Source organism: Corvus brachyrhynchos, unplaced genomic scaffold (genome assembly GCF_000691975.1).
Source record: "Corvus brachyrhynchos isolate BGI_N302 unplaced genomic scaffold, ASM69197v1 scaffold4, whole genome shotgun sequence".
NCBI classification, from domain to species: domain Eukaryota; kingdom Metazoa; phylum Chordata; class Aves; order Passeriformes; family Corvidae; genus Corvus; species Corvus brachyrhynchos.
Window position 1 is genome coordinate 8699450 of NW_008237878.1, and position 15185 is coordinate 8714634.

At 36.0% G+C, this 15185-nt stretch overlaps 1 protein-coding gene across 1 annotated transcript in view; it reads right to left on the bottom strand.

Moving 5' to 3' along the window:
• The window catches only part of CUNH3orf67 (chromosome unknown C3orf67 homolog), a 72281-nt gene that overhangs the window by 24494 nt on the left and 32602 nt on the right, over positions 1 to 15185 (bottom strand). The window contains 5 exon segments of the mRNA XM_017732590.1: positions 1184 to 1336; positions 6776 to 7189; positions 8916 to 9247; positions 14381 to 14527; positions 15059 to 15185. The exon segment at positions 15059 to 15185 is cut by the window's right edge and continues 9 nt beyond it. Of these exon segments, the coding sequence (XP_017588079.1) occupies positions 1184 to 1336; positions 6776 to 7189; positions 8916 to 9247; positions 14381 to 14527; positions 15059 to 15185 (1173 nt within the window).

A 15185-nucleotide genomic window follows, 5' to 3' on the forward strand; every position in this document is an offset into this window, starting at 1 on the left:
TGGAAATATCATTAAATTAACAAAATGTGTAATGGAGATGTATACCAAATAGTTAATACCAACTAATGTTTTTCTGATGTCCTGTGAAATAGTACTCTGTAAATCAAGTTCTTATTTGTACAATTACCCACTTACCAATACATTTCTTCTGTTTTGAAACCTTCATTTAACAGGGTACTCCAAAGTTCCAGCACTGTGTTGATAATTCACTACAGAAAGTTGCTGCTACAGGCCTCTATTTGGACCCTGTAGAACCTTGAAGGTAATTTGCACCTGACACTTTAGAGCATTTACTCTGCAATAGTTAATATTGGGGCAACACAGCTGCGTTTACTCTTCTAATGATGGTTCTGCCTCAGAGTTATGCCGTGTGCTTTACTTAAGCCACATTAATTGTTTATTATTGCTCCAACTGTAATAAAATAACAGCTATATTGCTAATGTATAAATAGAGTAGGAGGTTATCTAGTTTTACAGCAGCTCCTGCTAGTACCTTTATATAGTTCCTGAAATGTTATTCTGTGCTTTCATACATTCAATACTTTTTGGTGTACTGCAACAAATACTCAGCTTCTTATAGCAGTACTGTCACATAGGGCAGGTCTGCGTGATTCTGTACCACTTTGTACCAGGACAAGTAATGATCCAAGGTGTAAAATTCATAATGATCATATACCAAGTACACAGAACTACTGCAGCTTTTTGCTGCTTTCTCCTGCTTCAGTTCTTTAAACATTTAGCTTTCCAGTAATGAGACTTTATCATTGTAAGAAGCAATTATTTTCCATTACTCACACTGTAATGCAGCTGCTGACTGGTGTATATGGATTTCATTCATTTTGGAACTATTTTTAAGTACTGTATCACACACCTGCAGGTTGTCAGCCACTATTGTGACAAACTGTACAGCCTACATGATTATTCAGGATTCTAGGAAGGAATATATATAACAGATTTCTCTTTATCCGTGATGGTACTAGAGAACCTGCTGGAAGCGTGTGTATCTTGGTTAAATATTTTACTTGATAAGTTCTAAGAGCCTTTGGTAATGATACCTTAAGTTTCAACTCTACTCAAAGAAGATTTAGTATTCAAGACCCCTGAGAAAATACTGTGGGTTTAGACTTACTGGTGGGAAACAGGAGTTCCAGGTTGCTGTATCATCATCACTGCTGGTACTTACGTTGACATTGCAGATATCGATCTGTGACACGCTCAGCTCATGGGAGATCCCAGCATCCCATAATTCTTCATTTTGTTGTCTCTTCATGCTGGCCAGCATCTGTAGTTCAGATGAACTTAGTCTATTTGACTGGTACTTTTCCCTGTCATACTCCTGTGAAATAAAATTGAAAAGTCAACAATATCGGACAGGATCACCAAACAGAATAGATGACTCAAACCCAGAGAGACCTTGGAGAATCTCTCAGAGAATCTTCAAGAAGGTACAATACTGAAAGAGAAACAAAATGTTTACTAGAAAAAATAAGTTAACAGATTTCTGTTCAGCTATGAAGATCAAGCATATTTACACATAATTACAGGAAAGAAGAACACCACAAACACTGTAATGAATGGCAGTTTTTATCCAGGGTGTTTGGTGAAGTTGCTGTTCCACTGCAATTAAAAACAGAAGATAAAAGCAGGCTTTAAGAAGTTCAAAAATCCTAGCTAATAAATGCAAACCTTGAATTAAACCCAATCCCACAGTTATCATGTTATCATCAACACCATCAACATACCATTTAGTTACTGGTTAAACAGAGTATAAAATTTCTCTGGAAAGCCATGTCAACACTAAATTTCAAAAGTTTTTCTGGCAATTTGTTAGTGAATGAATTTTTAAGTAAATTTCAATGTCTTTTCACTTTTTTTCATATCCACTAGTTGAATTGTTAATATAACCCTAATTGTTATATCAAACTTGATCCACAAGTCAAAAGCTGCAAACACATAATAACCATTTTGCAGTTGGTACTTGAACCTCACTCAAAACCTTAAAATAAGATACTTTAAAGTCACCCAACCTGCTGGTGGCATCATCGTTGTTTAAAGAACTCCTTCTTTGAGAAAAGCTATCCCTTTTTTAAAGGGTCCACATAGATTGCTCTTTCACAAAGGAACAAGTCTAATACTTGAGACATCTAGTTGTGATTCTAAATGGAAGTAGAAAACATTTCTGCTTGAAAAGTGAATCCAGGCAGTGAGCAGAACTTGAATGGATTTAGATGACTGGAATATTGGCCAGTGGGCTGTGAGACACTATACAACAATATCCCAAGGAGGGACAGTGCTTTGATTCTAGTGAAGAGAATGGAGCTTTTAGACCAGGAGTGTATCATATTCCTGGCAGAAGGGAGGATCTCTCAGTCTGTTTTGCTGTGAGATGGTACCAGGTACCAGAAGACCTCAAGAACACACACGTCAGCAGTACAAGTGATACGAACACTGACAGCTTTTCCTGCTACGAAATACAGTGTGTAATGTTTAAGTGTGTCTTCTAGGGGTACAAAAGTCACCTTACCACCAGAATTCATACTGAAATTATGATTACAACTCTTTGCTTTCTCTGTATATAACATACAAGGTACAAGAAGATGACAGAAGATACAAAGCAGTTTGCACAGCTACCATTCCTTTTTTACCCCTGGCTTATGAGGTCCAAGCTTCATTCCTGAATATTGTGATTACTACTATCATTTTTAATCCTGAAATAATATGAAATGTTTTCTCTAGACCCTTTCTGAATGCCTGTTACTAGCTCAGTGACTATTAGTCATTTGTTCACCTCACCCAAAGCTTGCTTTGTTACACCTGGGGAGCCTGCTTTGCTCTGATGTATCAGTCTTCTACCAGATCTGCAGCTGCTGTAACTTTTATTGATCTTACTGAACATGCTGATTTCCTGTTAATTTTCCTATATATAAACCTTCTGCAGTTATTTGATTATTGTAAGAGAAGCTTTGGCTTATCTTTCTTCCCTCATATAATTGGTATGCAGTCATTAAACTGACTGAATGAACTGGTGCTCTGCAGAATAAAAGCACTAACTATTGAAAGAACTTTTTTTTCTCATTCTCTTTTTAATAAAAGCACAAAAATTGCCCAAACTTGCTTGTCTGTTCCTTTACATCTATGAAGAAAGATGCATAGATTTTTGGAATTATCACAGCATAATTCTAAACATCTGCTGTTCCCCCACCCCCTCCCCAGCTTATTTCAAATTGTCATTCTGTTTTCTTTTCCTGTAATGGTCTCCCTCTGAAAATACCATACTCAGGAAGGAGAAGAGATGCTATGACCATTTTCTGTGTTAAACATCCCCTACAATAAACTAATGAAGGAGAAATAGTTTGGACTATTTATTCTTCAACTTCAGATGACTACTACCAAAAAGCCTCTTCACAAATTTCATATTGTCTTTGTTGGTTTTCAAACAGAGAATTTGAAAACTGAATCTGAAATTAAGTTAACTTTGTAATTTAGGAAAATCTTTTGATGTAAGAAGAACTTTTGCAATACTCGTAAATTTGTCTAAAATTAATATTTCATTTAGTAATTAAAAGCTTATCTTGTCTATTTGCATATCCTTCCCTTACAACAAGGCATTTTTATTAAGCACTTAAAACTTCTGCTAGATTGACAAAACCTGTTGTTTAAAGGATTTTTTTCATATGTAATGACATTTGCATTCTTCTAGGTTCAAATGATTTATTCAGAATTGTTTGAAAGTAGTTATACGTGTGGAAAACTTTAATTACCAGCTATCTACATGCCTGCAATATTACCCAGAGGGCTATACTTCTTTCTTAATTAAAAATATTTGAACTTAATAATAGAGAACTCTATTAAAACATGAATAAAACATTGCAAGAAACCAGGTCTTTAAAGCATATTAAGCAGCTGGCAAATCAGTTGCAGGAAGACTTGGTTAAGCATTTTTCCTTCTTCACTAGTCCTCTGTATGAGCATAAAAAGAAGTGTCAAAGAACTCCAAGGAAGGGCTTCTGTAAAATTTTAAGACTTGATTAAATCAAGTATAGGACCTAGATCTGCCAGATACTTTAATCTTATGTTTTGTAGCAGTAAAACAAATTCTGTAGCTAATAAGTTCCTATACATTAATAATAGGATTTTTTCTTGAACAAAAATAATTACAGGTAACAAGTCACATGTGCAATACATTTACAGCTACAAGTGCAGTATGGTAATAACCTTATTGTCTAAATTAGTAATCAACTATTGCAATTCACCTAGAGAGTCTACATTTAGCTGTGTTCTACAGGACAAAGTTGATGACTGCATTAAACACTGATAATATCTTTCAGGAAAGTAATAAATGTATAATTTCATTTATTATGGACAAATAGATTACAGTTATGATAAGTAATAAACATACTTGAATTTTAAGTGGAAAAATTTTCTAACACTTGAAAAGATCAGGAAACAAGGAATACATTTAATTGCAAAGATGTAAGTAGTTACTGGAAAAGAGAAAAATTAAATTCCTAAAAACTATACTAGGAGGGAAAGGGAATTCAAAATACAAACAAATTTTACCATACACACTCACTGCATATTACCATCTCTAAGAAAAAGAGAATCAGATTATCAGTATCAACTGGGGCTTTTCCTAAAACTGAAAATTACAGAAACATTATCTTCTTTCTCAACAGAAATGAACCCATGCATGGCTTTCTTCCACATTTTCTACACCACTAGTGGCAGTTCTAATGTCCTTTCCAGATCATAAATACATAGAACATATGCTGCTATTTGTAGGATTTTCTCTGCTTTTTTATTTTTTTTGCTTTTCATAGTCTTTAAAATTACCAGCCACTGATATTTCTCATTATCATGGAGTCTCAGCACTGTTTCTGATTTTCACTTGCACTATTGTGTTTCATTCCCCTTGCTTCCCCCTAATCTACTTCCTTCCCAAAGGAAACCAGTCTCCACAACCTTCATGGAAAAGGATGTTCTGTTTTTATCAGGAAAAGCACAGGGCCTCCACCAATCCAATAATCTACTTGCAGAATACAGGAAGAGATTTCCAGAATCCCTCTGAGAGACAACCTCACAGCATTGTGAGACACATAAACCCCAGCCCCTGCACCAGGACAAAAAGAGACTCATTTCACAAAAAAGCACTGAAGCATCAGTGGCATGGCAGGACGAGCATTTCCCCATCAAGGACACAGAAAAGCTGAATATGTGCTTTCCTAGACTATTCTTTAATTTGCTGCCCAGTTTGGATTGCTCCTCCTAGCTCCATGCCTGGATTTCCATATCCACAATTAACTGCAGGGCTGTCCATCAGCAGCCACAGCAGCTCCAGGTAGGCAGGTAGAACCTTTCAGTGGGATGGCCCTGCCCCAACAGCAGCAGCCATGTCCCATGGAAGTCATGGCTCCTGCTTTCCCTTTCACAGAGGCTGTCAAATCAGGTAACTAAAATTAACTGTATCAACAGCTCACAGAAATGCTACAGACCAAGATTCCTACAGCAGAATGACAGCACACTCCCTTTCCTACAGCAGATGAGACAAACTATAAGGACTCAAAATTATACATGTCCATTTCCTTCATGTAAATGAGGTACAGATCATATTCCAAGACATTAAATAGAATTTTTTTTTCGAACAATGCATAACTACTTCATAGAGCCCCCCAAAAAGAGAAGTGTCTATTCTTTTGGTCCCCAGAGGCGTGCAATACCTGGGGACAAAAGATATTACAAGAAATTCAAGATATATTCAAGATATTAGAAAACAAACTCCATGCTTACAATAATGATCATGCAGTAGCTCAATTCAACATCCCTGGGTAAAATTACACAAAAAAATTCACAAAACAGCAATCCTGGGACTAAATACCATAAAACTCTTTGACCTGGAAAAGAGACACCTGCAAGGGAATATGATACACAGCCATGAAGTAGGAAGTGGCACAGGTAAGAATATGAATTGAAAAAAAAAAGATTACTCATTGTTTTTTATAAGAAACAAAAGAATAAGAAAGCACCAGGAAGGAGACAAAGCATTCAAAACAAGAAAAATGAAGATACATATTTTTTCCCACAAATAGCAGTTAATGTTTGAAATTCACTGTCACTAGGCAAAGGCCATATAAGTGCAAAAAGCAAACACAAATCTGTGGAAAAAAATTCCACCACCAGTTATTTACCATAGACACTACCTTTCCTGAAGAAATGGCTAAACTAAGGACCGCTGGAAGGAAGCCTGCAGGGCCATGCTGCTGAGGTACCCCCAGGTGCCTTCCTTGTCCTTGCCCGGTTATTCTCTGCAGCCATCTATGGCTGACTGCTGGACAGAAGCTGCCTCACTGCTGGCTCTCAATCACACAATTTATTATTGCTCAGGGCTCACATAGAGAGACCATGAAGTACCCAAATTAACACTCCTTCTGTGGTCATTTGTTAATGCAGCAATTTAAAATCTGCCAATTTTCCTCTGTAACCTTTCAGCCCCAAACTATTTTCTAACTCACATATTTCCAAAATGTGAGTAGCTCAATGACACATCTTTTTATCTACAAACCTTTGTGATTTCTCTTATATCTGGAGTATTATTTTGTGTGCCACAAACCCCTAAAAAATCAACTTTCAACAGACTGAGCACAGTAAATGCTGTTATGATGAACCCAGAATATATCTGAATGAAAGAGGTACATTAATCACTTCATGCAAATGGGTATATCTAATACAGCTTCTCTATACAATCTAGCAATTTAATTTCAAAGAAAAAATCACTTACACAAGTCTGCCCTGTCAGACATGAATTTTCTTTTGAGACTTTCTTGAGAGATGTTTTACTGACAGATCTTTCTAATTGATCTGAAACTCCTTCATATCTTTCAGTTTCTTCAGATACATTTCTAATTACTCTAAAGGATTTAGATTTACTTTGAATTGGAGAAAGAGAGAGGATAGGCTTTAAACTTCTCTGAAAGCTAATAGATTCTGTTTTTCTCACGGTGGAACTCTGTGGTTTTGATAAGATGGTCTCTTCGAAGTTATTTTTGCTGTGTTCCTTATTCTTCGAGTATTCATTTCTCTGTGACATCTTATTTAATGGGATCTGTTTAAAAATTGCCGAATCAGATGTTCCTTTTCTACTGTGGCTGTCCTCAATGTCCTCAGTAGCCTGGATGAGTTCACTGTTGTCATCCTAAATTTAGGAAACAAAGCAAGAGTGGTTGGTTCCTTCTCATCATCACACAATTCAGTTTTACATAACTGTAACACTTCAAAATCTCTCTTTAATCTCTGCTTCCTGTTTCCAAATTTACAAGGATTCTGAAAAACAGCTGCTTCTCCTGGCAAATACACTGACTATACCATAAACATATTCTTACATCTGAAGCTGATTACTCTTTTCAAAATGTCAGGCCAAATTTTGAATGCTGGTAACCTCCCAAACCTGTGTCTTACATGACAGTCATGATTTCAAGAGAATTTACTACAACTGAAAACCAAAACTAAGCAAAGAGTCCCTGACAATGATGTCTTTCCATTGAATTATTAATATTCCATATTTTCACATTGCATCTTCAACTTAAATGTAGAAGAAATAACTCCTGCTGAGATAATTTTGCTCTGCCCTGGTAATCATATGGTACTGGGTATCATATTCATTACCATTTGAATGCAATTTAAGAATTTTAGAGGTTAGTTTATTAACCTTAAATGCATGCTTCTAACAATGTCTCTGCAAAATATCCCATGAATCAAGTGTATGATGTTCACTCATACCCCATCTCAACAGCAATCAGCAGGACTGAACAGAGTGCCTCAACGTTCTTATTCTCAAAAAAGAAAGGATGAGAGAGGCCTCATCTTCATCTGGTGATGCTGCTCCTCTGCCGTATGCTCCCACACAGGATGTAAGGCAGTATCACCTGCAGTGTGCCTCTCACAGCTGAGGTGCAATCCTGCTGCACATGAAAGTGAACCAAGACTGTTACTGACTTCAGTGAGTCCAAGATTACACAGCATGAAGTGCGCATTCAAAAAGATAATCCCTCAGTTTTATTAATGGTACACATTTTGGAAATTTATAGTTTCATTCCCTCAGTTATTTTGTAGAACAGTTAAATTCAGTCCTTCCTGCTATTATGCAACTCAGTTACATTTTATTTCTCTGCTGTGAGCCACAGATTTGAATGCTAAGAAACAAATTTTACAGTTAAAAGTGAAATATACTTGAATGTTCATAAAGGTAGGAACTTTAGCAGTTACTGTAATGACATAATGAAATTATTGCATGCATTGACAATCCAGCAAATTTCTATACAGTATCACATGATACTAGATAGAGATACTAAAAAGTGTTTAGTATAAACTAAAAAATTTTCTTTCATTAATTTCATTGCTGGAAGATTTCCACATCGCTAAAGAATTAAAGTTGGTGATGCTCAGACAGGATATACAGCAGAAACACCAATAATCAAGTGACATTCAAAAGCTGGAATTTTATAACCCACTTTCAACAATGGCAATGAGCAAAACCAGTCTCCATTTACAGTTTTAAAAGGTACAATGAAGTCTTATTTACTGAATTCTTGAGCAACCACAAAGGACTTGGATCTCACTCAAATCTATGATGTAGGCTTTCCTACAATATTTTTTTGTAGCAATGATGCACAGATCTGGCATCTCTCTGTTAGCGTAGGGCCTGACAAAGTTAGGTTTCTTTCATCAACTTGTTGCAAAAGACACCTGCATTGAGTCCTGTATCCAGTTAGACACAACAACCCGACAAAGACAGATATACCTGTTGGTATATGGGGAAAAGATGATTTATCCTCTCTGTCTGGCTTGAAGACAGAATCTCATCCGAGGAATTTTAGGATGAAGACTGCTTTATCAAGAGTTACATCTACAAAGTGGCCTACCTCCTCACTGCTGTCAGTTCCTTCAAAGCTATCTTCAGTTTCGGTTTTCTCATCTTCTCCGTTACTGTCTGGCTCCAAATCCAAAGGGAAAACACAACTTTCTGGTGACATATTTGGAGACTTTCCGTGAGGAGGTGATCGAGGTTTTGATGAAAATGTGAAAACCTCTTTATTATTCCTGTGATGATCAGCTGTTTCCCTGTTGTGATGTTCAACAGAGGCATTCTGGGCTGAGGGTAAATTACAGCAAGCTGAACTTCCAGTAGCTCCGAAGTGCTCCTTCCCATCCAACTGAATACTCTCAGTGAAGCTCTCTGGAAACACCCATTTATCTGAAACATACAATTTTAATGGCAAATATGTAAATTGTGAGCTACTCTGATCATTCTCATTTTCTCAGAAAGTTGTAGAGCAAAGTAAATTTTTCTAATACAGAAATATTTTGCCTATCAAAGAAGAGTAAGAGTGATGAGGATGCAGTGAAAAAGATCAGGTTGCTTTCAAAGTGCAGCAAGGTTAATCAAAACATTTCTAATCAGAGCTCAAAAAGCACACAGGCTTTGGTACATGACATGCAGGCCTGCAATTTGCAAACCTGAAACTATTTAGCTGTCAAGATTTGAAACCTGCAACTGAATTTTATTCTTGGAAAACATAATTTTATTAAATATGGCCATTGATATTTTGCTATAGGCATTTTTTGTGTCTGACATTTAAAAAATAATCACACATTGGTGGAAAGTTCATAATATTACAATCTGCTCCTTCTTTATTGCTGGAATTCCACACTTTTACATTGAGAACTTATGGTTTAAATCTCAATTTAAAACTACTGTTCTGATAAAAAAATGTGACATGAAAAATGTATAAAGATGTATAAAGATTCAGCGAGTTTCCCTGAATATAGCCACAACTAATCGGACAATTTAAAAACAAACAATAAACTACAGAAATGGATTTAAAGATGGAGTGCACCAGATACACACGAAAAGACCATTTTTATACTCTTATTGTTAACTTATATTTTATCGTTTGGAATGTTGGTATAGAAAAAAAAGGCAATTTGATTGATTGCAACCAATCTCAAATAGCATCTAAGGAAAGGAGAATTGCTCAAGTATGCAATACTCCCTTATCTTCATTAAAGGTAGTGTGGTGTGGATTATTCACTAGATATTGAAACTTTCCAGCTCCATAAAACAAAGTTACCATCAACCATACTAAAAAAATTCAATAAAAAAATACTAAAAATGTAATAATGAAGTTGCATTGCAATAATAAAATGCTTGCCATCACAGAAGACAGTAAGTTCAGTGTGATATTTTGTGCTTTACTGTGATATTTTAGTTTTAGTTTTGTTAGAATTACCACTTCAGGCACATTCAACAGCTTGGGTGGGTGGGAGGAAGTCTGAATCACCATAAATGAAGACAAAAGAAAGAAAAATGAGATGCCAGGAGAAACAGCTGTCTTCTTATTGGGTTGCTGTGATTTTTCCAGTTTATTGAAGACAGCTAGTAAAGCTACCAAACTCCAGTTAATATCCAGGAAACAGTGAAAAGTAGGGACTTGACTTGTATGATCATGGCTTGCATCTTCTTGTTCCAGAGAAGACCATTTTTCAATCTCTACATGAAGACCATCTTAAAAAGAACCCCCAGGGCTTTCAGGTAAACTCTTGTTATATTAGAAAGTCATTCTGGTTTAAAACAATCTAGTAGATTGTTCTTTTAATTATTATAAGCCTTGAAAGCTGAACATGCAAGTGATTCTATTTATTTCATAAATATTTTGGACTAGTTTTTCCAAGAGCATCAAGAAATGAGTGAGACTTCAAAACTTCTAGGAAACAGCCTTCATTGAGTAAACCAAATGACTTTTAGCTCTGATCTATAATTACAGGTTCTTCAAAGGAGGATATTAGAGCAGAATTCTGCTATCTACTATCATTCAAGATTGTGTCACACTCCTCTGATAACATATTTTTCATAGGCAATGGAATTACATGTGAAGGGTGGTACACAAATAAAACAAAATCATAAGAGAAAACACAGTCATGAACATTTCACAGATTTTATACCTTCTCTATATTTTGCTATCTATAAAAGCTGCCTTTATTAAGCAATCATTTCTCCTATAAAAATGAAATGAGAAGAGGGATTTTCTCATGAACTTTTTAAGTGAAGCTGAACACAGTATTTGGATGTTCAAGAACAAAGACTCAGGAAATGTTTTTTCCCCAACTGATCCTGTGACCTAACATGATTTAAAAACTCTGACACACTAAATCAGTATTTTCAATTACTCTGTTATTTATCCAGTAGGAATCTCGCCCACCATGGCTGAGATTGTTTTGAAAGTCTTTGGCCCTGAAGATGCTGCCTTGTTCACAACTCCAGAAAGCACTATGGAGGAATGCCACAAAAATATTACTTATCCCCAAACTTCAACTGGAAAAGTCTTCTAGATGTAAAGAATCTTTTTCCCAGCTATTCCGGTTGCTAAGTCTAAAAGACTGTTTACCCTTTTTCCTAAGGCAATGATATTAAAATTTTTAAATTGCTGCATTTTCCAAAACAAACAAACAAATCTTCAAAAGTTAGCTAGCTAAGGAATTTCCTGTATTTTTTCTTATCTCAGCACTTTGCAGTCTTCTGACCAGTCTGGCACCCACCCTTCCAGTTTAATCTAGACACATTTTATTAGGTTTCCCTGGCAGTGTCTTGACTAACACCAAAATACATAACATACACTCCTCAATATTCAGAAGATCTTTTCCTCATCATAAAATTAGATTTGACACGTTTCATGCTGCCTTCATGGTTTACCAATATGCACTAATAGCTCAGACCACTGTAAAGAGCCCTCTAGGGTATGGTTATGCCCTTAGTGCACAACTCACTTCAAGAGAATTCAGGAATTCTTATGCACAAAGGACTGGGAAGGAGTAGAGGGGAGTGGCTTAACCTTTTTGTCTCCTGACTTAGCAACAACCCACTTCCCACATTGCAGTCTCACCTGTTCTATTCTCATTCTAGAATAATGTCCAATGCAGTTGTTGCTGTTTAATTCATAGAGGGCATTACAGATAAAATTTTGTAATGAATTCTGAAGGAAACAACATGATGTATCACTTGCTTTTTTAAGATTTTAAGTCAATTTTGATAGAAGTATCAAAACTTATAAAAGAAGTCCTAGAGTAACAGTTTTTGTCAAGTGTTTAGAGAACATGAGGCAGTTAGAGCCTTGAACTCCTGACTTCTACTCCTGGCTCTGCCTCAGACATCCAAAATTTTCTTACATTTTAGTCACCATTGTAATGTCTTGCCCAGACCAAAAGGAGTTCAGAAATAAAAATAAGCACTTTAAAATAATTATATAATCTATATAACATTAGCCTGAATATCCTGCCTTTTTAGCCTAAGCCTCCCTGTAAGAGCTACATTCATTTACAGAGTTGTTGAAGAAATATACTTGAGTTAGGAATAAGTCAAACCCAAACACTTATTTGCATAGCACAGTATTTATTCTTAATGAAATATGCATGGGGAAGACAGAAAAGTCTGTATGATTTGAAGATGACATTTTATGCTGGTTACAGAGTTCAGCAACTTCTGTAACCTGTAGTCAGTGTGTAGCACTTTTTAAATAGTCCAAAAGTGAAAGATGCAGGGAGTTTTGGACCAAACAAAATCCCATTATCTCTCCAACAGAAACTATACTAGAATTTCTTTTTAACTCATAATTTCCATGTCAATTGTAATGAATAATTTGGAATACATTCTTAGCAAAATATGCAAACTACTACGTAATCGCAACATTGCAGCAAACAACATAAATGCAAGAATGATCACCTTACCATCTAATTAGCTCTTCTACACAGTCAGACTTATGCTAAAGCTTCTAATCACAGCCTAACATTTTAATGAAGGTTTCAGCATTGAATAAATAAGATTGGCGCAAACAATGTTAACTCATTTTATTTCTTCTCTCAGGTCAAGTATATCCCACTTTGGAAGAAGTCCAGAACAAAGCCTAGAAGAGGACTTTCCTTGATAAAGAAGTTGCTCATAGGAAGTTCCTCAGAAAAAATAAATCCAGTATTAATGGAAAAAGAAATCATTAAGTCATCTACATACAATTAGATAACTTCATGTATTGAAAAGAAACTGAAATCTGCAGACTGAGCTAACAGTGACAAACAATGAAAATACAGGGAACAGTTTGTAGAATTGTACCATACAAACTCACATAATGCATTTATCTGCCTGTACACACAATTAAGATTATCAGGAAACAGTTTTCATTCCTGCAAACACAAACAGCAAAAGAGCAGAGTTTACACATAGCTTTCTTCCTCAGTTCTCTGCCTCTGAATTTATGAGAGGGCATTTAGACAGGCCAGTCTACTGCCCTAAGGCTGTCTTTTCATATCACTTAAAATTACATAAAATAACGTGTTGATTAATTTTTTTAAAATTCTGGCATTAGATAGAGGTCCTGGTGTTCTAGATGAAAAACAAGTTAAGACAGTGATTCCTGCCCCAGAGTTCTCAAAATTCAGGTAAATAGGAAGGAATTAAAATATTCTCCAGAAGAATTCTCTATTTGCCTGAATATCTTGCATCTCTTTCAGTCAAATTATAGAACCCATAATAGCAATTATGGATTACTGAAGCTGCCATACTATATAACCACTTCTAAATATCCCCAAAGAATACACACAATGGAAATCATTCACAATATGAAGGAAAACCTCATTGGTCAATTTTGAGCACATTTGAGTAGTCCAACTACTTTTCAAATTGCTGGCTATGCCTTCTAATAAAATGTAGCACTACTTTTTCATAGAGACAAAGGATACTTTGGCCACAATAATGCCCTTCCCAGACACATGAAAAGGAAGTTGATTGACACTGTATGACAAAAAAAAAAAATCCACACTTTTTGGTAGACAGGTGTGAAAGGGAAAAAACCCAAAACATAAGCTGAGGTGTCTTTCTGTGAATAAGAAAAGAAATAAATCACCACTGAACTTAATAAACAAAATAACCCTCTCCCCCCTGCCCCCCCACCCCGATATTACATAGGTACTGTAGTTAACATTCTAAACTCTTATCTGGGAAAAGTAAAATTTCTTGTGCATTTCATATTTGGAGTCTTCAGTGTTAAATTTATTAGGGATTTAAAGAATAAATTATTTTTAGTTCTTTTCCTTTAATCATGAGAGCATGGAGTTTTTCTTTTTATATTCATTCGCTGCTCTGGTACTCTGCTTAATCCTGCAAATCTTTATCAGTGCTCAAAAGCAATTCTGTTGCAGGGTGCTTGATTTCCATAATCCCCCACAACACAGACATTTTTTTTTTATGTGAACTGCTTTTGGGTCCTTTGAAATTTACAGCAGATAGTCCCTCACACCACACAGAACTGAAATGTAAAATAACATGAAATGAGTACCATACCACTGGTTATCTCCCATGCGGGTTTGGCTGCATTTTTTAGAGATAATCTTCTATCACTGCTCTTGTCTGGTGATGGTACTTGTGGTGAGGTGAGCTGAAAATCTGCTTCTCCACTCACAGATGTTTTCTGAGTCTGAATTTCAGGGTCTGAAATGCAATGCAGAAATGAAATGCCTGTGAAGACTCATATTGAGTGCATGTGGGGCACTGTACTGGGATGCAAACATCTTCCAAACAGTGTGGGAATCTTGCAGGGCAGCAGGAGCATGTCAGCCAAAAGGAAGTAAAAATTTAACACTAGGCATGGAAGAAGGGCAAACCATAGTAATTATAAAAAACAGGCTTGCAAAAGTCTGCAAAACAATCAAGAACCACTGCAGCAGTTCAGTTATTTTCGCAGCATGAGGAAGGAGGAGCATGTGTATAAATTGTGGCTACTGCCAGCAGGTGCTGATCCCTGGCTCAATCACTCACAATACAAATAGCTGCAGAGAGAATGAGCATTTATTCACCCTCATACAGGAGAGTAAGTCATTATTTAATGAATATGTCTTCAGTAATTAATTAGGTAGATAAGGGATTAGAAAAACAAGAATGAAGTCTTAGGTTCAAAGGCACAATCATGCAAAAATTTTGGCAGTCTGAGAACTCTACATATTCTTTGCTTCATGCTCTTACCATTTTGATATACATTTGCAGTTGTTCGGAGAGTATTTCTTTTGTCTCCTTGATCTAAAGTATCATTGGATGGCCTGAATGATAGCTCCAATCTCTCAGTATCTAGTATGGATTCAGCTGGCATTCC